Source organism: Lepisma saccharinum, chromosome 13 (genome assembly GCF_977018435.1).
Source record: "Lepisma saccharinum chromosome 13, izLepSacc3.1, whole genome shotgun sequence".
Lineage (NCBI taxonomy): Eukaryota > Metazoa > Arthropoda > Insecta > Zygentoma > Lepismatidae > Lepisma > Lepisma saccharinum.
The window spans coordinates 85,903,528-85,927,540 of record NC_139241.1 but is presented as its reverse complement, the minus strand read 5'-3'; the positions used below and the strand labels follow the sequence as shown (position 1 = coordinate 85,927,540).

Here is a 24,013-nt window from a genome sequence, read left to right as displayed (position 1 = left end):
CTCAATCATTCAAAGTACCTCACTTTCATATTCAAATACACACAAGTGAAAAAAAGTTCATATCACATTAGTTGAGTTGAGTTGAGTTGGTGTTTTAAGTCCACTTTATGCACAGTAAGGCTAATTGGGACTGGACCTACAGTTTAAAGTGGGATCCGACCCACTTGTACCTCCACCGGGTATCGAACCCGGGACCCCTTGATTACAAGACAACGACGCTACCACTGCGCCATCAAAGAGGCCCATATCACATTAGTGATTTTAAATTGTATTCTTGGGGGCCACTTTCTAACATTGTTGCCTGATATTAAAATAAGCGAAAGCACTCTGCTATGCTTAATAAAAAAAAACATCCATTCATTGCCAGATTGTACAACTGTATAGGTTGAGGTTCATAAGCCTCATCCATCTCATTCTAGGGACTGCATATTTTGTATACAGTTTATAGTGGAATCACAACACAGGTTGTTAAGAATATCGTCAGTAAATATGAGAATTCTTGCTGTGAAATTTCTATGCTGTTTAACCTAATAGAATTCGAATCCCTGAGAGAGCCAAGTACTGAGCTTTAGCATTTCATATTAGCAAAACCTTTATACGTACGTATTTTATAACCTCAAATTACTAATCAGGAAATCCCCCTTAGCCAACCAATTAGCACATTTATATGACCTTCTATAGAGGGAGAGGACATGACATTTCCGAGCCGGTATTATTGATGTGACATTCTTAACAAGTTAATGCACATATATAGCTGTAAGTGTATCAATCTTTATGCAAACACTTAGGAATGTTTGGAATGCAAACAATTCTTGTGACAAAACAAATAATTAGGAAATTCTTTTTAACCAAACAATCAACACAAATTTCTCTTTTTTATAGAGAAAAAAGAAGAGCATAACATTCCCCGAGACAGTATTATTGATGTAACATTCTTAACAAGTCAATGCCTTAATGTTTACACACATACATAAGCGCATCAATCTCTACACAACCACACACACACACATATACAGGAATATTTGGAATGGAAAGAATTCTCAGAAAATTCCCCTTAGCCAAGCAAATCACCAGTTACATGACCCTCTCTCTCTCTCTCTCTTTTCTCTATAAAAAAAGAGAAGGTCATGACATATCCAAGCTAGTATTATTGACGTGACATTCTTAACAGGTCGACGTCACATATACACACACGCATGCAGAAGTTGACTTGTTCACAGAGTTTAGATGTTTACTCATTGATGACTCCCTCGTTTTCGTCTATCAAAAACCTAAGTACCTTGCAAACAGTGAGAGTTATCAAAAAATCTCCCCTTGTTGATTTTTTTTTTTTTTTTTGGTGATGTAGAGTACGCGTACAGAGGTCGGGTTTAGTGTGTCGGTCGAGTCTCGGTGTCCTCTGTCCTCCCATACCAAAATAAACATAGGTCGTCATGGAACCAATTTTTTTCATCAATCGAAAATTTTCCAAGTCCACAGCGTTAAAAAAATCTTAAATTGCAGAATATCTCGAAAATAGTAAGAGTTATCGAAAAAATATATCGAAAAACACCCCCATAGATACCCCCCTGTCGATTTTGGAGGTGTAAAATACGTATACCAAGTTTTGGTGGTCCTGGGGTCGAGGGGTAAGAAGTTAACCCACCCTCCAAAATTTTAATCACTCGTAACTTTTGAACGAATAGTCGTAGAAAGGTTGGGTTTAGTGCGTCGGTCGAGTCTCGGTGTCCTCTGTCCTCCCATACCAAAATAAACATAGGTCGTCATGGAATCAAAAATTTTCCGAAAATTTTCCAAGTCCTGCGTTAAATTGCAAATATCTCGAATTTTTGACAAACAGAGGAGTCCCATAGGACCTTTGAGAAAAAAAAAACACGTGAAACTCTACAGAGGTGTGGTTATCTAACCGCAGCCGTTAGAACCTTTATTTTTTTTTGGTTGGGCACCACGCACCCTGGCGGTGTTATAGGGGCCAGGAATCGTAAAAAAAAAAATTATTATTATTTGTTTGTTTGCTTGAAAAAAAAAACGTCACAATACGGAAATAATGAGAGGCGCGCGCGTGTGTGTGTGGCAGAAATATCACATCGTTCGCGAGAGGTTTACAAAGGTCACGATATATAAACATTGGCCGGGACTTAGAAAAATTACGATAAGGCGCATTCGTACTTCAAGGATGAGAAAGTGTTATTTCTCGTACCGGCTTTTCTGCGCTGTGAAACATCGTCAGCGCAATAAATGAGGCGCGTAACGTTGAGAGAATGTGAGTTTTTGAGGTTTTGGTGAGATTTTCTTAGAGGTCAAAAAATCAGGGTTGACCTAGAAGGTACAATTACTATCTACTTGCTTGCTTTAACAGAATGTTGATTTCAAGCTCTCTTCATCACTGTCGCACCCTTTGCCCTTTTAAGGCTTCTTTCAACTTACTTTCCCTCGTATGTAAGTAACGTCGCTTCCTTACCTGCAGACAGGAACTGGGTCCCTGGGTTGTTGAAGCAGATGTCCCTCACAGCCTGGCGATGGCCGTAGTACGTCTGGATGCAGCGGCGCTCATTGTACACCTCCCACAGCTGCAACAAAAGAGATGGTTTTACACCCTCAACAAATGATCCTAGAAATCATTTAGCTATTAACATTATTAACAACCAGTTCAGCTATTGAAGCTATGGGGGGAAAACAACAAGGTTCAATTGCACTTTTTTTTTTTTTTTTTTTTTTTTTGCTGCTGCTGCAGGTGCCTACAACCAACATTGAGATGGTCAACACTTTGCTCTGTTGGGATCTACAGAGCTGTCCTGTCATGGCTGTATGAGCATCAGTGGGATGTGGTTAGTGGACTACAATGTGATCCTCCCAGCTAGATCCGAGGGATCCACAGACCAACCACAGGTGCAGTCCTCCATTCATATTGGGGGTTAGGCACACAGCTGACAACTCTGCACTGTAAAAAGACATGTCAAGGATCAGCAATATGAGGCCATGGATGTTCCCAAGGTAAAATATTCCGGAGGTAAATTAGTCTCCCGTTCGGATCTCCCGGACGGGGACTACTTTGGGAGATCCTTGGACTAAGGATATCTACATTAGGAATAAGGATATTATATTAGGCACCTGGAATGTTCTGAGCCTAAAGGCCACAGACCAACCACAGGTGCAGTCCTGGGGCATTTCAGTGTACAGTTAATGAGATAGTTAAGTATAAATTAGACATAGTAGCTGTCCAGGAAGTTAGGTGGCCAGGAGAAGGGAATTGTGTGGAGAAGGTTACATAATTTGTATTCATGTCCAGATATTATTAGAATGATTAAATCAAGAAGACTTATGTGGGCAGGCCATGTGGCACGAATGGGAGAGGAAAGAAGAGTTTACAGGATTCTTGTTGGGAAACCTGATGGTAAGAGACCAGTAGGAAGACCAAGATGAAGATGGAGGGATAGTGTTGAGATGGACCTAAAGGAAATTGGTAGGGATGGAAAAGAGTATATAGATCTTGCTCAAGATAGGGACAGATGGAAGGACTGTGTTGCTGCAGCCATGAACCTTCGGGTTCAAGAAGGCTAGAGAGTTAGTTAGTTAGTTAGATGCCTACAACATTAAGTTTTCACTGTTTCCCTGCTGGCTACTTCGGTGAAGAGGGCTTTAACATTCCCACTTTTGACTGTGAGTTTCTTTGTAGGTAAACGTGACAACGGAGAGTCACTGCCATAAAGGCTATCTCGCGCTGGATCCTAGGTCATCCCCGCTATACCGGCAATACCAATACCAATAATTTTGATTGGCTAGAAGAACGGCCAAAAGCAACAACTCGTCTCCCTTTCAAAAGTTTGTTCACCCTTCCTTGTGACAGGTTGGGATGTCAGCACAAGAAGTTCCACACATTTTCGTAGAAACACTCGACAAACCCCCACCCTCCTGGGAAGCAGATGACAAGATCAAAGGCATGGGAAGTGGAAGTTGAATCCAAATGTGATCGTGAAGGCATGTAACTGCCTGGTTAATGCTGTGGAAATAAAAGAAATCATTCATTGCCAATTCTTGCTCAAAAACTCGTGGAAGACGTTTTTAATCCTGCATTACTATCACTCTGCGCTAATGCCGGGTCAGGCGATTGCGGGGTTCTTGGGAACTTGGGGATGAAGGGAACTTTGTTCTATGTCCATGTTCAAGCAGGAAGTGCGTCAAGCAATTTTTCTCCTTCTACGTAAGCGTTTTGTGTAACTGCTGGTATCAGCCAATCTGTCGAGATTAGATTGGGATCATATGGTTTTGAATAACAGGACCAAAGATGATTTAGGCATAAAATATTAATCAGGAACTATACTTTTCACCAACTTTTGTTTTATTATTCAATAAATATTCAATTTTTTACTTTTTTGACATGAATTTTCTTGCCAGGACAGCTGTTTTATCTTAACTGCATGCAAGGTAGATGATGAATTATATCTGTTATAGCGTCTCTTTGCTATTCATGTAATAGATCTACATATTACATTAACATATTAATTATAAACATTTACATTATTATTATTATTTCTGAGACCTCGATTTTAAGTTTTTTGGGGGACCAAGCTAAAGAAACTTCAAATCTGGGAAAATTTTGTAACATTATGCTACAGTGGGATCATCAAGAGTGAATCTATAATGCGGGGAAAATGTAAAATCCGGGTTCCACTGTATTTCTAGGTAAGTGCCTGGTGATGTAATGTGCTGGTATGTTATTGGCATCAGCAGATGTGGCTGTTTTGTCATGATATAGCTCAAAGTTTGTACAATACAGAGCTAAAAAAAAAATATTTCTCACTCCTGTCATTGACAGCACTTAGCCACATATAAGGAGATGGTACGAGTACCTTAACCCTGCAGTCCATGCTGCACGAGAGGAGCAGGTGCGCAGTCTTGGGGAACCACCTGACGGCAGAGATTCCCTTGGTGTGTCCCTGCCACGTGTGGATCAGCGTCTTGGGGATGAAGCAGCGGTCGGGCGGAGAGTCCGACTTGAGATTCACGCCCACGTCCTGCGGAATATGCAGGAACGAACGGCCCTGGTAATCCACTGCATCTTTAACTGGAAAAGAAGGAAAATAAATTCGTTAGATGCTAGTACGGCTGTCATTTATTGGTGTCCTGCATATCATATATTTATTAATAGCCTGCAATTGACTTTTATGGATAAACATGGTTTCTACAAATTCGTAAAAACAAAATTATATGACTTTTCCAGACCAAACATTAGGACAATTAGAATCTTCGACTTTTTTTTTTTTACAAAAGTGATAAATTATTGCATAAATAATACATAATTAAAGTACAATTTAATAACACACACATTGTTTCCAATAACTATTCATCAAACACACACAAAAAAGCAACATGAAAGTGGTAAATAGCCACCTATTGTAGTATATATTTCTACATGAACATAGTTAAAATTTTACTGTAACTACTGGCAACACTCAGTATACCAAATGGAAGTATAATTTGTCAAGATCAGTTTCAAAATTTCCTACTTGTCCTTTCCTTTTTTTCCTGTTCAAAAAACGAACCTCTGGTGTATCTTGAGCTGGTCGAAATGAATTTGCTTTTGTAAAATTGGAATATTCATAACTTCAGTATCATTGGTGCCCAATTGTTTTTATTGTTAACGAGGGTTGATTAATTTCGTCTAATAAATATAATAATCGTAATGAGGGTAGTGCAATACAAATTAAAGTGACTGCTGGTATTGTTCATGTTGGTTCTAGGGCTTGACCTTCTAATGATATTCGGTTAGTTCATTCACTGTTGGAGTGTAAGATGATAAGCAACACTTACAAACAAAAGAACTGCAACTTCCACAAAGCTAAAATAACATCACCCAATAATTCTATTTAATAAACTAATTTCCCCTAATAAATTAATAGATTAATATAAATCATCCTAGAGCCAATCTAGGCATGTATCTAATTATCCCCTATTGATTAATAACCTAACCGCTCACAAGTAACAGTTACTAAACAAAATATACCAGAAGAAGAAAGACCACGTGCCACTTTTAAAACAAGGCCCCACTTAATCCTCACATTCTTAGTCATCATTCCCATTAAAACAAGACCCACATGTGCTACAGAAGAGGATGCAATAGAGTGCTGCAAGGAGCATTTTTCGCTCGAGTGGCAAATAGTTTGCATGGGCAACTCTAGATGGCATTCAGAATTGATAGTTCTTCCGCTAGAGCAAAATACACTCGAACTCTCTACCCCTGTTAGTGCACGTTTTCCCTTCATTTGTCTACGGTAGAGGCCCTCGAATATGGATCGTGAAGTAAAAGACAAAGTGAAATTGAAAAATAAGTGAACATAATCATCTCCACGTTAAAATGCAGTTTCTTGTATCTTACCGAGATATGTGAAAATGGAACAGATGATTATGGGCTGATACTGCTTAGGCTGACATTTTATGTTTCTACGATTATTGTCACTTTGAAACGATGTTCTATTGAATGTTACAACTGCATTTTATTATTATCCTTTTCAATAAGTGAACAATGACGTACACGTACTTGTTGCACTGTGATACGATATTTGTAATTGCGTACGTGGTCTGTCAGCGTGTGTATCAATTTTACATTTCGGTCTGAAGATATTGCATACTTTGATATTTATTGTATTTGAGTCTTACATAATAATATATGGAATTACGATTTGGAATTGTAATTGCATAAAAAGGTTTCCTTCCGTGTATGGGTTTTATGTTCATTGTGCTGGTTATTAGGCTCTGAAAAATCCTTCCTACGAGTGTGGTGTGACGAGCATGGGAGATTCAAACAAGATTGAGCGAGCGAAAGTGGTCCAATGCAGTACTCTAGTATGCAACCATATGTATTTAGTAAAGAGAGGCCCCTGGGGGGGTTGGTGGTTCGCAGTTTTTTTACCTTGAATGTAATTTTATACTAAAGAAATACTAGTAAGGGTATTAATGGATTTTCACCACTAAAGATAGAAGTTAGCAGCTTCCTCTTAATAATACAAAATACCAATTAAAAGAGGTAAAGAAGCCAGTAATGCAAAAAAAATCCACATTCAAATGGAGATCTTTTTTCTCGGTCTGTGACTGTTTTTTTATATATATAATAATGTGGATAATATTATTATGCACTACTACAAAAATGTTGACTTTCCAGAAAAAATAAATTTCCAGGTTTTCCCAGACAGGCAGACACCCTGATAAAGCATATAATTCATCTTTATGGTCAAATGATAATAAAAAAAGTGACTTTTATAAAGCGTGAACTTAAGGGGAACTGAATGCTATTCGTTGCATGGAGCAATTGTTTAATGTGATATATTCAGAATCAAACAGGTTTTTTCTTTAATCGTTTAAATTTGACCACATTTCCTACTTTCTGCAGTTTCTTGCCTGATTCCAGAACGTTTCTTGCGAGAACTTGTGAAACTGTTGCAGTGCGTTGTAGGGTGACCAGATGTCCTCTTTTATCCGGACATGTCCTCCTTTTTAGGTGTCTGTGAATATTACGGCAGATATGTCGATGATATTTTGGTTATAGGGGAAGCTAAGGAGTTAACAAGACTATTTGATATATTGGGAGAACAAGATGATAGGATAAAATTCACTAAAAAAGAAATGAAAAACTGTAAGATCGGCTGCTAAGACCTCTCGATTCACATGAAAAGAAAGAGGATAGAAACCGGTGATCATCAAAAGGCCTTAGCAGGTGAGCTATACATTCATAAACAATCAGCACATCCCAGAAGAACAAAAAATAATGTTTTTCAAAACTTTTTCGTCAGAGCCCCATAGTTTATGTAATAACAAAGCAGATTTGAACAAGGAAATTGATTGGATAAGAAGAATAGGCAAGAAGAATGGGTATAAAGAAAGTGAAATGAGAAAAGAACTGAGTAAGGCAAGATCCACATGTAGGAAAGAGTCAGAAAAGAATAATTTGGAAAATGACACCAAAAAAGAGACAGGTAATGGAAAGGAGAAGAAAGAAAATTTTAGATTTATTTTCGTGGGTTATCAGAAAAGATGGAAAAAATAGTAAAAGAATATAGAATTAAATGCGGAATGACGGCCCCTAAAACTCTAGAAAAACATTTAACGAAATATAAAAAAGAAGTAGATAAAGGAAAGAAGGAAGAAGGCGATTTGAAGGGGGTGTATGGAATAACATGCGAATGTAATAAAGAGTACATTGGCCAAACGAGGAGAAACATGAACATAAGGTGGGGGGAACATGATAAAGACATAAGAGAAAAGGTTCCCAAAATGGGTTTGTCAGAACATATCCTCGAAGAAGGCCATGTAATCGTAGAGTTTTAAGGGAGGAGAGTAAATTAGGAAGAAGGAACGTTTATGAAGGATCATATATTTGTAAAGAAACAGAAAACAAATTAAATAGGGACGATGAGAATATACATGAAGTGTGGACAGGAATGTTTAAAAAATGGGATAAGAAAGAATATAAGAAACCTTGGATTCCATGTCACCCCAGAAGTTTTGCGCGAGGCTTCGAAAGAGCAAGATTTTGAACTGGGTATGATGTAATCAGGAGGGAAGGGAGGGGAAATGATTAACAAAAGACAGCCGGTTCCACTGCTTCCACATTCGCAAAGGTAGCTCGTTGCAGACAACTTGACTGTGAAATAGTTAACGGTTTTTAGAATTTTAAAGGTTTTTACAGTTTTTAAAAAAATTATACAGGAGGACAAATAAGTTTGTATAATAGGTTTTAGCTTAGGTAAACGATGGGTTTAAAGCACGTAAATTGTCAGTGTGTAATCGATATTCCCATATATTTTTACCCGCTCACATTTCACCTAACCCTTGATCCTGTTGACTATGGAAGAAATATTTTGACGAAGCCATGACTTTATGAGTTGCTTATAACACCGAAACCTGAAGAAGAGAGAAGTTATCTCTCGAAACGTCGTAATTGAAGAAAACGTATCATACTCGCAAAAAAACGTAAGTAAAATTGTAATCTATATTGTTAATCTTGTGAGTAATTTGCACATAGTAAATATGAACGTCCTCCTTTTTTGCAATGCTCTGTCCTCTTTTATGAATGTATGTGTCTTGTCACCCTATACAGTTGCAACTTTTCTCCTCCATGCAAAAAGATTAACTAGATGTTCCTGTTTCAAGGACTGAAACACAACATTCATTTACTGGGAATCACTTGCTTAACACAATATGACACTTACTATGCAAGACTGTTTTCTCTTCCAGTGGTTTATCGTCAGTTTGTTTCCCACGCTTCTGACGCTTTGCTAGAATTTCTTCCAACTCAACGGCCTCTTCCTACAACAAATACAATCAATTTAGAGTTCTGACTTTCACGTACACTACAAGACAATAAAATCACAGCTTTGTAAGACTGGAGTCCAGAAAAGTCATTTCTTAAAAGTCAATGCCCTGATCCAAATAAATTTACTCCTAAGGGCATTTCTATTTTTTTTTACCTTTCTATATTAATTAATATGTACCCTTGCAATTAAACATTAATATATAATTATAAAGAGTAATAGTTTGATTATGTTCAGGCTTCTTGGCAGGTCCACACCCTTCCCACTGGTTTAGTAAACTTTATGCACTAATTATGTAATCAATTTTGAAATTTATGTTAATATCAAGTAGGTGTTTTAAAAATAAATACATTGTAATGAAATGTACTAAATATAATAAATATTGTCAAGATTAATACAGTTAACATACAAATTGTTCACAGAAAATGTTGTTATATATATAATTTCAATCTGATTATTAATAAAGATAATAATAACAATTAAATTATAACTATAAAACTGTACTATCCTTGGGCTACTTATGCTTGTTGACGAACATAAATATTTGTTAATGAAAGTTGCTGCGTAAACAAAAATGGCAAGTTTCAGGAGAACCTTCCATGGTCCGGTATAATTGATAAAGGTTGCTACGACATTTTGATTATGAAATCCCCTGCAGGTTTTCCAGTCCAAAAATGATTTTTTTTTAGACATGTTTATTGTCATGATTTTTGCTTTTGAACCTTGGGCTTCTCAATTAAATTTGCATGTCCGTTAATTATTATGAATATTCATTTTCACAACATTTTTAAAGCATATTTCATTCCAAACGCATAAAAACGTGAAAATTCGAATAATAAAGTAACATTTCAATCGGCAGCAAAATGTAAATGCCAGCAAGACCAAGATCTGTAAAATAATAGATGATATCAACCTTCTGATATAATTATGACCAGAACCAGCACAGCTGCACTACAACTTTTACTGTGATATTCTTTCTAAAACCTACTATAAAAAAAAGTGAAAATTAAATGTAGGACTGAAATTCAAAGGAACCATAATTTTGCACTAGACTGAGAATCATAAGGGCAAGAGGAACAAGTTTATGAACTGAATCTTTTTCGGGAGTGGAATCACAAGAACAGAATACCTAAGTGGAAATGAACCACTTCTTCATTTTGCAACTTCTAAATTCCAGATGATCTGCAACATTCCCTGACATTTCCCTGTTTTCCAGATGCGTAGCAACCCTGTTAGTGCCAGGGCCACAGCCCGGCGGTTGGAAACACTGAAAGCCCAAGCCCAGAAGAGAAGTTGATTTGGTAATCTGCACAAATTGCACAGGTTGGCAACCTTTGCCTTTATTTCAAAGAAGTGTTCGTAAACCAGAAACCTCTTGCAAAGATGAGATGATTTTTCTCTGGGAGCAATTACTGATAAACACTACAACTATTATTTGAGAAGCTTAAGCCCCTATCACACGGAACTGGATTTCTAGTAGGAATGCCCTAGTTGGCGCTGAACTAACTTTCTAGGTAGCAATCATGGCCGCCTGGCTGACTGCTTTGGAGGAATAGGACGTTCTAATTGCTACTAGCTTTCCTAGACTGGATTCTGTGGAACAGCCAATCAGAGCAAAGTTTCGCCATGTGAAGATAACCTGTGAGTGTGCAAAGGAGCGCTTTTGTCTGTGGTTTCCGAGTGTTACTCCAGCAATGTATAACGTATACAGCATGAAAGGCGCGTTGAGTTACACCATCTATGCTGAGTGCACGGTGTTTACATTTGAAACAACTAAAATATTCTTCCATACGTGTACAGTAAACATTGTAAAGTATGTATTTAAGCAGCGCCATTGATTTGTACCTAATAACGTATATTTATACAAAACGTTATTCCTCTCGGTTGAATAGTTATCGGCTTTTAAAAATGTGAAGTGATACATTGTTTACATCTCACGCGGCCGCCATTACAACTTCCCTCGTATGGGAACAAAAGTCTATCGACAAGTACGCTGATAAGTATCTTGTGAGGCGAAAACTAGCAAATTGGTAGCCAGTCTGGCGCCAACTAGGGCATACCTACTGGATATCCAGTTCCGTGTGATGAGGGGTTTAGAACAGGAAATTCTTAAGATATTTCTGTTAGGAAAATGAAAAAACATGTGATACTGTTCCTGTCAGTGCAAAAAAAATACAGTTATAGAATTTTAATCTGAACCTCTTCAGTATTCATGACATTAAAAATGAATGCCTTTTTCATATTTAATGCTTAATAAGTTCTAATAATTAGGAAGTGTTATATCTAGGGCCGATGTTTTGACTTGTTATTTTAAGTCCACTTTATGCACAGCAAGGCTAATTGGGACTGGACCCACAGTTTAAAGTGGGATCCGAACCACTATGTGCCTCCACCGGGTATCAAACCTGGGACCCCTTGATTACAAGGCGACGACGCTACCACTGTGACATCAGGAAGGCCTCTAGGGCTGATGTATCAGTATTGGAAAGTATTGGTTGGAATTCCTCTACCGATACCAGCTGATATTTTTTTCGGCATATTGGTCTACAAGGGGTCCACAAAAATGCCACGTGACATTTTCACTGTCTAATTATACTAGAAATTATGCAAATTCAAACTTAATTTTTATCTCTATTTTACATAGCATCTATTTTAATATTCTGAAGCAATTCTTGAATATTCTAAAGGAAATTTCTTGGTAAATTCATACATATAATTGATCAATATTTTGAACAAAGTTTAATTATTGCAATTTTTAAGTATACATGCATCATGAACTTTGCATGTTAACCAAATGAAACAAACTTATTCAACACTGTTGGCACTAATCAAATACTTCCAAAAAGAAGCGAGGTGGGGGAAAAGGCAAGTGAAGTTTAACAGTTAAACTTTTCCAGGTTTTTAGAGGCTGAAGAAGAAGGCCAATAAAGAAGAGGAGAGAGAAGCCTATTTCCTTCACTTACGTCGCTTGGTTTCATGACTCTCTTCTCATCCACAAATCCTCCCCACGGCCCCAGGAACCCTCCAACGTCCGAAGGGTTGTCGTTCTTTTCCCTCTTTCGCTTGTCCAAAGGTCGCTTTGCAGTGCTTTCAAAGACCGTCTTCCCGTCTGTCTCGTTGGCTGCCAACGTCTGCCCTACAAAGTTCTTTCCTTCGTCCACTCGGCCATCCACGGTTGGATCCAAGGCGTACCCTGAAAGAGAAACACGAGATGTCAAAGTCTTTAAAAGTCGCAAGTTTAGTTACAGACATCAACCAATTGCAATTTGCACAACCTACCTGGAAAAGATTACTGGAAAAGACGGAAAGAGTTTTGTTTCTTCTTTCCAAGAACAGGTTCCAGGCTGGAACACATACTGGAGTGAAAAATTGATAACACCGCCGTGTTTAAACTTGCAGAATGATTATCAACACAAATACTATTGCTGTAATTAATGTTAATCATTATATTTAAAGAAAATATAGTACAGTCACATGTTATAGTTATATATATACAAGGTGGCGCAGAGAAACAGGAAATTTTGAATCTAGGATTAGCAACACTGTAGCACCAGTATTTGTTCGGGACCGATGTAACATCACTAAGACTTTGCATTTAGTAATGATGGTGCATTGGAGTGGTGCGGAACGTGCATTCGCTGTGAAAGTGTGACTGCAGCGCAAACGGTATTTTGGCAGCATTACCAGCTAGGACGTCATGGTCGTGTCCCAGCAGCTCACGCAATTACAACCTGGCTATACCTTAGTATAAAATGTGAAGAGTGGCCTTGCAAATTTCAAAACATTTTGCACTTTAAAAAATACCACAAAAATACAATGTTCTTGCTTTTGAGACTTAAAAAAATGCACATTTTGCAAAATTGAATCTCAAATCTTGTGTCCTCCCTAAAAAAAAACTAACATACTGGTAATGTGCTAATTGCTCACAATCGAATATCATGATATATGATAATGATAAAAAAAACTATATATGTAATTGAGTGTGCAACTATGGACACACGGGAGCTGTAAGAAATTCATTTCCAAAGAATGCAAATTTATAAGTAAATATATATATATTAAAATGCAAATTTTGTGAAATATAGCATCAAAAAGTAATAATAATAATAAATAAATAAATAAATAAAATGAAACTAATTTTGGAAAAATATAACACTGGAATTTTGGAACTCGCTTGATGTATATCACATATAAAAGTGATTGTAAAACTTATGTATGAGTGAAAGAACAAAATGTCGCTCGTTTCTTGCTGGGTGTTGTGTTAGGTAAGTAATCTAAATCAGGTTCTACAATAGAACGGAGGCAGTCTTGAAAATATTTTAGTTAAAAAGAAGTATTTTTGGTTACAAATACTAACTTTACTGGTGAGTACAGCTTGATTATTGAAAATGTGAATTTTAGGGAAATAAAATGTAAAGTTAGAATAACACTGAGTTTTGCATAAATTAAACCCCAAAAATTAAGGTCCCTATCTATCATTAATCATTTAAAAAATGCAGCAGCCTTCCTTTGGTGGGGCATTACATAAAGTACATGTAGGGTAGAAAAACGTTTCTGCAAGAAAAGACAGAGTAAGTATTCACATGCAGATAGACAAGATTATCATCCAGGAATCGCTCACCGTAGCTTGTGAAGGTCCTCCTTTGCGTCTCAAACTGGAAGTCGCTGATGTGTGCTGGCTCCACGTATCCCGAGAGCATGTTCTTCTGGGCCTTCTCCTGCTGCGTCTGGAAGGGGTTCTCTGGACCCACCTCTGGGGCAAACAGCTCCTCGTACTTTGGGTTGTACTTCAGCTCCTTCGCGTGCGTGTCCACGTGCCTCAAGCTTTCCACAGAGCCCTGTTCAAGAAACAAGAATAGTAATATGAAAACCAATCATCCTGTTTCACTGCACAAACACGAAAGGGAAAGCAATCACAAAGCATCCAAAAATGGTGTTGCGGGTTTCAGAAACATATTAAATTTGAATGCATAAAGTTTTTATTTGTTCTTTTAATTAATAATAATAATGCATAAAGTTGTTTATTCTTCTTCTATGTAGCTGATTGGTAGTGATTTATTCAATCCACCACATAAATGATTATTCAGAACAAATGATTCTCATTATTTATTTGTTTACATTTCAGGCAGCTAGTGTTGTTAACGTTGACATACCGTAACAATCTATAAAATATAGATTGTTACGATACATTGTACAAGAAAAAGCATTAACAGTTGGGGGAAATTATAGTTATAAAGCTATCTTGTTTGACCTTCACAAAATACACTATTTTTTGGAATTTTGAAAACTGTGGAAACATTTATTCTTTGGAGTAAATGGTAGAATATTTTTTTAAAAGTCTAATGCACTTTTTACTTCAGTTATTCTATTTAAATACTAACTAACTGAGCTGTATTTCTGTTGCTAACATTAAGTAAAATATAACAAGCTTCCTTTTTCTTGTAACCTAAAATGAAATTACAAACTAATAAGAAAAGAATATCAATAGACATACAAATGACACCAATTGAAACAGCCTCATGTCAAGAAACACTACTATGTTTTGTCATGTAATGAAAATTAAATACTTAGGTTGCAAGTATTTATTTGGATTCAAAATAAGACTAGAAACTGTTGGTGTAAAAAAAAAAATGTGAACACTGTAGCTCCTCACAAGTTGGGATCCCCTTCCCTGAATTTCCATGTGGAAAGGGAATATTCTGTTTCCGAGACAATATCACAAGTTTTGGGAGTGCAGAAACTTATAATTACTTTTGGAGATTTGAATATATTCTGACTGAAACAGTATTTATTTTGGTGCCTTTCACCCACTGTACTCCTTCGAGAATTGTTGATTTTTTTTATTGACAATTTCAATGTTTTACATGATATAAAATGAGTTCCAGCAAACGGAAAACACACATAATGGAGATATTTGATCCCAAAGTATGGCCCATGTAATTAAAAACCTGCCAACTCTCAGTGCTTTTTATTAATACAAACCGTTTGTACGTACAATGATGTCATTTCATAATATGTAACAAAACTGAAACTGAAATAACTTTTTGTGTTACATACAGAGCTCGAAGTGAGGAGGGATGCAGGTAGATTGTTTCCTCCCAGCTAGCAAAAATTTCTCAAAGCATCCCCCCAGCCAGGGTGCGAAATCCCAGGGGAACAGGGGGGAATCCCCCAATACCAATGTTCATTTCCTGAAATTTCCCCCACCAAACTTTTCCGGGGGGAGAGTTTTTGTTCTAACAACAAACATAAACAATTTGTTTGGGAGTCGAATATACTGGAATAATATTAAAAAAATATTAAGCAGATAGGAAGGGAGAAGAGAATGCTAGTGAGAAAATGGAAGGAAGCCAAGGAAATAGAGAAGAAAGGCGAAGAAGACACAATGAACTGGAATGGGGGACTGAAGTTAAACAAAGAATGGAAGAAGATGTTGGAAAGAGTGGAAAGGACAAGAGAAAAAGAGGAGAGGAGAAGGAAGAAAAATGAAGGGAAAAGAGCGTGAGATTAAAAAGTCCAACCACATTCTATATGGAAGTGTTTAGCCTTTTAGGTGAAAGTAAAGTTGGAAAGTGAAAGTCATCTGCTAGAAAGTTCCAAACAACTTTCTAAATAGTCTGGAGGGAGTAATGTTTGTGTATATATATTACCCTTCTTGCTGTATCTGGTTACTTTTGTACTTGATACAGAGTCTGAAGAAGACCTTGCTAGAAGGTTGAAACGTTACGTTAGTTTATGTTTTTTAATAAAATAAATTACTGCCTTGGTCAGCATATTTAGTTTTTCATAATCATGGAAACAAGGCTTAATGGAGTTATAATTGGAATAATATTGAAAACATAAACAACAAAAGGACAACAAAGAGCCTCATCTCTAAGGACACTGAACCCAGCAACTCCCAGAACACAGAGATTAGTCTGACTGTTATTCCTTCTCCATTTCTTATCACCTTTCATCAGCTACCCCAAAGTATATGAATATATTAAAATACGAAATAACAAGGAAATAATAAGGAAACTATCTTCTTAATGTATCTTAATTCTTGCTCCTCTCCCCTTAGTCGCAGAAATCATTGTTCATGTTCATAGCATTAGTAGTATATTAAAATCTTCAATTTGCAATCGAATTTTAAATGAAGGACAGTTGATGATGTATGTTTTATATAATTTGATTATTTAATAATTGACACATATTGATGACATTATATATACGTATAGTCTATATAGTGTGTGTGTGTGTGTGTGTGTGTGTGTGTGTGTGTGTGTGTGTGTGTGTGTGTGTGTGTGTGTGTGTGTGTGTGTGTGTGTGTGCCCGCTCCTCCCTACCCCCCCACCAATTTGCAGAGATTTTGCACCCTGCCCCCAGCTGTCACATTGCTAAAATGTAAAACATAGGAACATCCCCCCGCTACACACAAGCCTCCGCCAAACATCGCCCCCCCACCCCTGTTAGCAATTTCCACTTTAAGCGCTGGCTACATATCATTAGAAACAAACATGACTTTTAGATATGTACACAACCTAACCTACTGAAGTGACTACCTTGTATTGTTTTCACATAATTGACTATCAAATTTAACTGTCTAACCTAAAAACAGGTACGCCTCTTACGTTAACTTGGGCATGAGTTTACAATACCAGATCACTCTCCAATTTCTATGAAATTTCGCCTACTCACTAATTGAGACCTCCTAATCACGAATTTGCATCTAATAAATTGGCGGTCAAGTGGGAAATTGTAAAATAACGTGTAGAAGTTGTAGAATAACCTTGTTAAAAACCACGATGATTCTCCATACAAAGCAATTGACAACCATGTTTCTTTCGCATTTCTTGTCGCACAACAGTTTTCCTACCTTGTGTTCCGTCAGACGAGGAATGCCTACAAGGTTAGGTTAGGTTACATTAGCGTAAATACATTGAAAAATTATTATTTAGGAATGTGGACTCGTTTGAATACGTACGTTTGGCAACGGTGTATTGCACGCTGAATTTTTCATGTTGGGAAAATGGCGTCTTCTGTGGACCTGCTGTTCTTACGGTAGGGTTACGTTACATTAGGAAAACATTGTTTATTTAGTTTTTCTCTACATTTCCATACTTGACCGCAGATGCATGCAGATACATGCAGATTCGTGATTAGGAGGTCTCAATTAGTGAGTAGGCGAAATTTCATAGCAATTGGAGAGTGGTCCGGTATTGTAAACTCGTTCCTTAACTTGTAACGAAGTGGTCCCATTTTTGATCCCTAGTTCACCTGGCACACTGTACGGTGCTTTGGATCATACTTTGATCTGTAGCCAGGGTACCGCTTAGCCTATGTGAGCATAGTTTTTTTGTTCGGGGATTGACTGCACAAAATTGGGTACCAGTAGTATAAGCCGGAGACACATTAAACTAGTTTGTTTTCAAATAAAAATCATTGCTACTTACCTCATATGCATAGCGGAAGATTTTTCAAGCTGGGGATCACTTTTTTTCCCATGAAAATAGCGTTATTTTTAACATTATAATCATTTATTGGTCGTTGCTAATTCGGCGCGCAAATTTTGACTCACGTTGTCTATCGTCAGCTGATATGCAGTATCGTCAGCTGATGTGCAGTGTTTCCAAACTTATGAACCGATAAATGCCGCACAAACTATTCACAAAAGGTTTTTAAGCAAAAATTAAGGCTAGACTCTACTTTACGTCCTTATCTGCATGGTGATTGCTTCTTTGCGTACGCGGTGCGCGATCGTGGTGCGGCACCTGGCATCTCTTCGGGTAAGTACCTTTTTCTTTTTACACTTTCTGTTCACGATAGCCCCCCTATCCATTCACGGGGTCGAGGTATGCCTACGAGGTTAGGTTAGGCCTGTTAGGTTAGGTTCCATTAGCACTCATTTCACCCCTAAATATGTGCTTCATCATCTAAAAAATTCCTCAGTACGTTCAATTACGCATATCCGGACAACATCGGTTTTTCTCGACTCACTCCTTCTGGAAATTTTTCCTCGCTTTGGGATTTATGTTGTTGAATTCCTTATAAAATAAGCTTTCCAACGACATATGAGACGTGTTCCTTAGGAAAAGGACGTAAACTAGAGTCTTACCTTACATTGAAAAAAAAACCGCTCACACGTCATCTTGTCAAACTTCCGCGTGGTTGCTACACTGTGAGGGGGGTTACATAACCGAACGCACGGAACATTTGATTCACGTAGTCGACGGTAATGGCGGCACGAGCTATCGTACAATGGAGATGCATGATTGACGAAAAATACCTTATTTACAGGCAAAATACGTTGCACGATTCTAAAAAACAATTTCCCCGGCTTCAGAAAGTCCCCAAGAACGCAATTCCGTAAGTACTTTCTCGTCTTTTCTCCTGTAAATTTTAAGAAATCCGTCTCCCGCTTATACTACCGTTACCCAAAATTGTAAAAATTATCGCATATGGACACTTCTTCGACACTGGCAGATCACAATCTGTTCTGTACAGCAATGGGAAAAGTTCTACTCTGAGTGTAAACATTATTTCTGGGAATAGGATTATCAATGCGCTATACATACGTTATTTAAAAATTACATGTAACGTACAACATACCGTAGGGACAACGTCAGGAGCAGCACAAACTGTTAGACACCTTTTCAGAGAATACTCTGTGGATTGTAGAGGTTTTAAGTGACAGATGACCTCGTCATTACTTTTCTCCTGGTCGGATTCACTCTCCCCCTCGTCACTATTTCCATATTGTTGCAAAGCTAGCATTTTTATGTACGGATACCGGTACTTTCAACTTTCATTTGAACGTTTCACTAAAACATATTACACTTGACTTTAGGTTTAAGAGTCAATCAATACATTTACAAACGGAACAAAAAAGTATACAAAACAGAAGTATTGTAATAAACACGTCAAGCAAAGGACAAATGCTTTTACTATTTTCGTTGGGTTATGACTAATTGTCCCATATACAAGTGCAAATACAAGGAATTTATTTTTGATTTAATAGCATAAATATCTCCTTGAGAAGATGCAATATTATTAACAAATTAGTACAATATAGTGTAAATGACTAAATACAATCGAAATTGTGAAGTCGGTAATGTTTTCCTAAATTCTTCGCAATACGGGACTCAACGTATAAACAGACTTTAGGCTCCACCAAGAGAGTATGGCTCATCGGACATAACTCAAACATCTTCTTGATCAAGCGTTGTATTTCATCTTCTGACAGTGGCTGCGATTTGGATCCAACCAACAGTGAGGGTCAAGTTGTCAAAACTGGGGAGGCAAGAATAGTTTATTTCCCTTGGTAGATAAGGGCAAAACTAGGGGGCAATTCCTCCCAACTCCCCCCACTGTCTTCTGATGTAAGCGCGGAATTCTTGTTAGGTTTAAATCTCTTAGCATAAACACATATTGTTAATAATTATAGTGACGCGGTAGCTTTTTATTACCTATTTAAGGAGTTCGAGAGTACTTGCATACGCCAGGGCAGGGGCAGCGAGCGAGGCGTTTCCTCGTTATCGGTGTCGCCAACTTTATGGATCAACATATCCCTGGCTGTGTTCGTTTTATGTACAGCGCGGCATAGAAGCAGGCGTGAATATCACTGTTGACTCAGGAGTACGGACTCGTCGGTCTTATCTTTGTTCGTATCATTCTCTTATTATTTATGTAATACAAGAAACGACAATGGAAAATGATGGAAAGAAGCATTCAGACAAAAGTGACGGTGAAGAAGAAAGTGAGATGAGTTGCAGTATGGATGACATGAAACCAATGCTAAATAATCAAGTACAAGGTAAACAGGATACAGCTGATGTCAACTTGGAAACACCATGCGAATCATCTAAAAGCAACTTGACTTTGTCTTCGTGTACGTCTTCTACTTCTTCCTTGCTAAGTGGTTCTCACAATGAGGAAAACGTGAAGAACGGAGGTACTTACTTCAGCGAGCTAAAAAATGAAGATGCAGAGTCAACAAGACCAACCGAAAAGGTAATTGCAAGCATTCTACCAAAAGTTAATGTCCCAGAGAGAATAGTCCTGTGCGTTGACATATCAGAAGATCCAGATTTCACTCCTTTTAAGCTAGGAGATGGAACAAAGTATTCACCTTTGTACATGGTTAAAAGGATAGCAGAAATATTCATGTACAGCAAAAGTATCATGGATAAAAATCACCAATTTGCACTAGTTATCATGCAGAATGATGCTACGTGGATGCAAGATTTCACAAGCAACCCACGAGAAATTGTTACTGTTATGGAAGACTTCAGCGAGGTGCCTCAAAGTGAAACCTTTAACTTAACGTCGTTATTCGATACCCTTGAGCAACATGTGGTGCTGCCAGAAGTAAAGGATCCAGAAATTGCTCCACCCCCGTATGTTGTTAGAGCTGTGTTTTTGTATAATAGATCCTATTGCTTACCAGAGTTCACATATGGCAAGCAAAGCTTTGAGAAACTTGTATCATCTCATTACTTCACATTGGATACTCTCTACATTCATGAACATCCTTCAGATAAGAACAGATGTGAAGAAATATACAATGTGTTGTGTGACCTGGATGAAAAGGGGTTTTCGTACATTTTTGAAGTGTCAAGAAATGCTACCAAGCTTCATGATTGCATGGCAAAATTGCTTGGACATCCACTCCAGAGACCAATACAAAAATTTGCATGCTACAAACTTAATGATGCATGTGAAGCTTAGGTCTCATCCAAACACAGAACAGTGTAAAAGCAAGTGAACTTAAACATTTTATTCACGTGACATCACAGATGTATTTACACTATTTTAAATAATGCACTCTAATTTTGTCAGTGTTACAGATTGAACTTCAGTTAAATTGGTGTATAACTTTCAAATGTATCTGTATCAACGAGCATGACTAACAAGTGTTAGCATTTGGACTTAATTACAATGTGACACGATGTAACTTTTTTTTCTACCAATACTACTTTCTGTAAGGTTCATTTGGAATTTGAACTGAATCAAAGAGATGGATTTGTGTGAAAGAACATACCACCACAGACGTTTGCTGTTGTTTTCATAAGTATTGTACACACAGGTTGTAACTTATAATTCAGGAATTCCACAAAGTGGTTCTGTTTTGTAATTCTCATGTCATAAACTAAAACCATATTTTATTTATTGTTGTGTGGTTCATAAACAATGTATTCAATGGAGAAGTTCTAAATACTTAATGCACTGTCTTGGTTGATATAAAATATGAGCATTCTTTATACATCTGAAAGGTTATTATTATATTTTTAATTATACAAGTACTGGAACAAGTGTTCTTGGGTTAGCAGCCAGGTTAAATTAGCATTAACATCCAACATTTCAAAACAAATTGCCAGGAAAGCTAACACACTCACAACAGTGTGGCCTCTGGCAGGGTGAGAGGTTTGAATCCTGGGTAAGTGATAAGTGATATTTTGCTGTGCTTATAATCTTATTATTTTCGAGTGAACACCACATTGTCGCAGTAACACTAACAGGCAGGGTTGGCAATTTTTTTTTTTTTGAACAACAAAACAAACTTTTTTTTTTGTTTAAAACACAGTGTTAAACATGAGTTTTAAAAAAACATGTTTTAAACAAAAGAAAGTCAACCTTTTCCCTGTAAATTATAGTTAAAGTCGTTAAAGAAAAAAATACTCATTGTTATGAGTACAGTGGCGGCAAGTTTCCCTTTGGAGATAAGGTTTACCATACTGCAGGGTAGGGGTATGCGGGACAGAATTTTGTGGGTCGGGATGGGAAATTCTTTAAATCCCGACATTCAGGACAGGGAAAATTCTCGATTTCATGACAAAGGCTGAAAATTTTCGGGACAGGATATGTTTGAAATTTCCCAAAGCTCTTGTAATCTCGAATTCTACACATAATTTCCATCTTAAGTGCTTGTTTTTGCACTTCTGGTACAAATACTAACAATTTCTGATAAGTTCCAGACATTTACAATGCAGAGAACATCGAGAATTGACGACTTTTTAAAATGACCATTTGGCATTTCCCGACTGCTTGGGTCCCGAAAAGTCTGGAAGTCATTTTCCGAAGTCGGGATCGGGACAGGAATTTTTTTCCCCGATCCCGCACACCTCTACTGCAGGGACAAACGTTGGGGGTTATAGCCCCACTTTTTCCACCACTGCTGAAGTAGGTTAGGATTCATATTCATCTAAATTTCAAGAAACTAAATATTATAGAATTACTGTCCTCGTCCTGGAAAGATCAGGGTGAAATATTTCTCTCTGCCTGAACAGTTTAATATAGCAGAAAACAACCTGCAATGTGATAATAGATTCTCCAGATCAATTTATCTTTCCAAGTACAAAATTATGTTACCAAAAGTAAGCATCTGCGCTTCATTCAGTTATACAAACCAATGAATCGTATCGCAAGAGAAAAAAAAATCACGTCATGATCAAAATCCCGCATTGTGTATTCAGATATTAGTTTCCAGCTTCCACCAGTCTCAAATTTATAGGACAGTACGAAACAAAGAACCGAGAAGTCTTTCTTGTCGCACAACAGTTTTGCTACCTTGTGCATACATAGGTAGCCTGCCTAACCTAACTACGTAGGCATTTAGCCTAAAATTGAAAAGCCTTCTCCTTTGACGTCAGAACATAAGTGTGTGATAAGTGAAACCCGTAAAGCACAGATTCAATGAAAAGGCAGGGTTGCCAAACAAAAAAATATCAGAGATTTAAAATATCAAGTACTAAAAAAAACATGTTTAAAACACATTGTTTCAAATGTTTAAAACATTTGTAAGAAACAAAGCTGTTTGTTTTAAACATGCCAACCCTGCTAAAAGGTCATATTTATGGTTGCCACTGCCTGTTCTTTTTGTACCGTGTCGTCATCATGCCTGCAGAGACTGGCAGGGTGAAGTCTGCGTTTAACCCCTGAATGTTTGCATTGGGCCATGCAAAGTTAGCCTGGGGACACCATAAAAATTATCACTAAATTTGCGATAGTAGTAAATGCAAATTATCAACCTTCGAATCTCGTGCTCCATAGTGGAACCACAAGCAAAAAATCCTGTGAAGACCTGCGACTCCTGTGCACTGCACTCCCACATGGAAGGGAGGGACAGAATGGAGCATGCTTCCTTGTGACTTGAGTTGAACAGTTGTGGTCACTATATTGTATGTCAATTTAACAATATGCCATTTGAATAAATTGTTGCTGAATGAAACTTTCCACTCTTTCATTTTGATTTGTTGCTCTGTGCAGATGATGCAGTCTCATGGCTTCTTCACCTGTAGCTTTACTGCTAGACCACGCTATGGAGAAAGTATGGGCCCCAGTTCCTTTGGTTTTATTGCGATTTCATCATTCTACATATGCAATTTTTACATGATTCGATTTAAGTCTGTTAACACATGCTGCAAAGTTTTAGGGATTGCTTACGGCATGTTTATTTTCTTTCGTAGTTAGGTTAGGCAGGTCAGGTTTAGTTTCCTTAATATTAAAATGATATCCCTAAAAAAAAATTTTAAAAAAATCTAAATTACTTCTACATTCATTCCCACTAATCTATACTTAAGCATGCTTGCTTAAGGTGATTTTTAAGTAATTTTTTCCAACATAAATAACCTTTTTTTGAAATCCAAACAGTGCTCATTACTTTAAGGAAGGTTCAAATTTTGTGACAATGAAAACATTTCTAGGATAATTAGTTTTTCTGCTAGGAG

General features: G+C 37.3%; 2 protein-coding genes across 2 annotated transcripts in view; one reads left to right on the top strand and one right to left on the bottom strand.

Annotated features, from left to right (window-relative positions):
- The window catches only part of LOC145997099 (pre-mRNA-processing factor 17), a 51,285-nt gene extending 32,049 nt beyond the window's left edge, over positions 1-19,236 (bottom strand). Inside the window, exons 1-6 of the mRNA XM_083133726.1 lie at positions 18,897-19,236; positions 13,930-14,146; positions 12,272-12,501; positions 9,207-9,303; positions 4,851-5,065; positions 2,462-2,570 (exon numbers count right to left, since the gene is read on the bottom strand). Of these exons, the coding sequence (XP_082989852.1) occupies positions 2,462-2,570; positions 4,851-5,065; positions 9,207-9,303; positions 12,272-12,501; positions 13,930-14,146; positions 18,897-19,061 (1,033 nt within the window). The 5' untranslated portion in view covers positions 19,062-19,236. The remainder of the gene's footprint in view (positions 1-2,461; positions 2,571-4,850; positions 5,066-9,206; positions 9,304-12,271; positions 12,502-13,929; positions 14,147-18,896) is intronic.
- A 630-nt stretch (positions 19,237-19,866) lies between these two features.
- Positions 19,867-21,825, top strand: LOC145997496 (BRISC and BRCA1-A complex member 1-like). The gene has a single exon (XM_083134607.1). It carries the CDS (start codon positions 19,992-19,994, stop codon positions 21,012-21,014), a length of 1,023 nt encoding a protein of 340 aa, XP_082990733.1. The 5' UTR covers positions 19,867-19,991; the 3' UTR covers positions 21,015-21,825.
- The last annotated feature ends 2,188 nt before the right edge of the window (positions 21,826-24,013 follow it).

Bases quoted from the DNA above. Each gene is read 5' to 3' on its own strand.
- LOC145997496 (XM_083134607.1), top strand. From the start codon at position 19,992: ATGGAAAATGATGGAAAGAAGCATTCAGACAAAAGTGACGGTGAAGAA.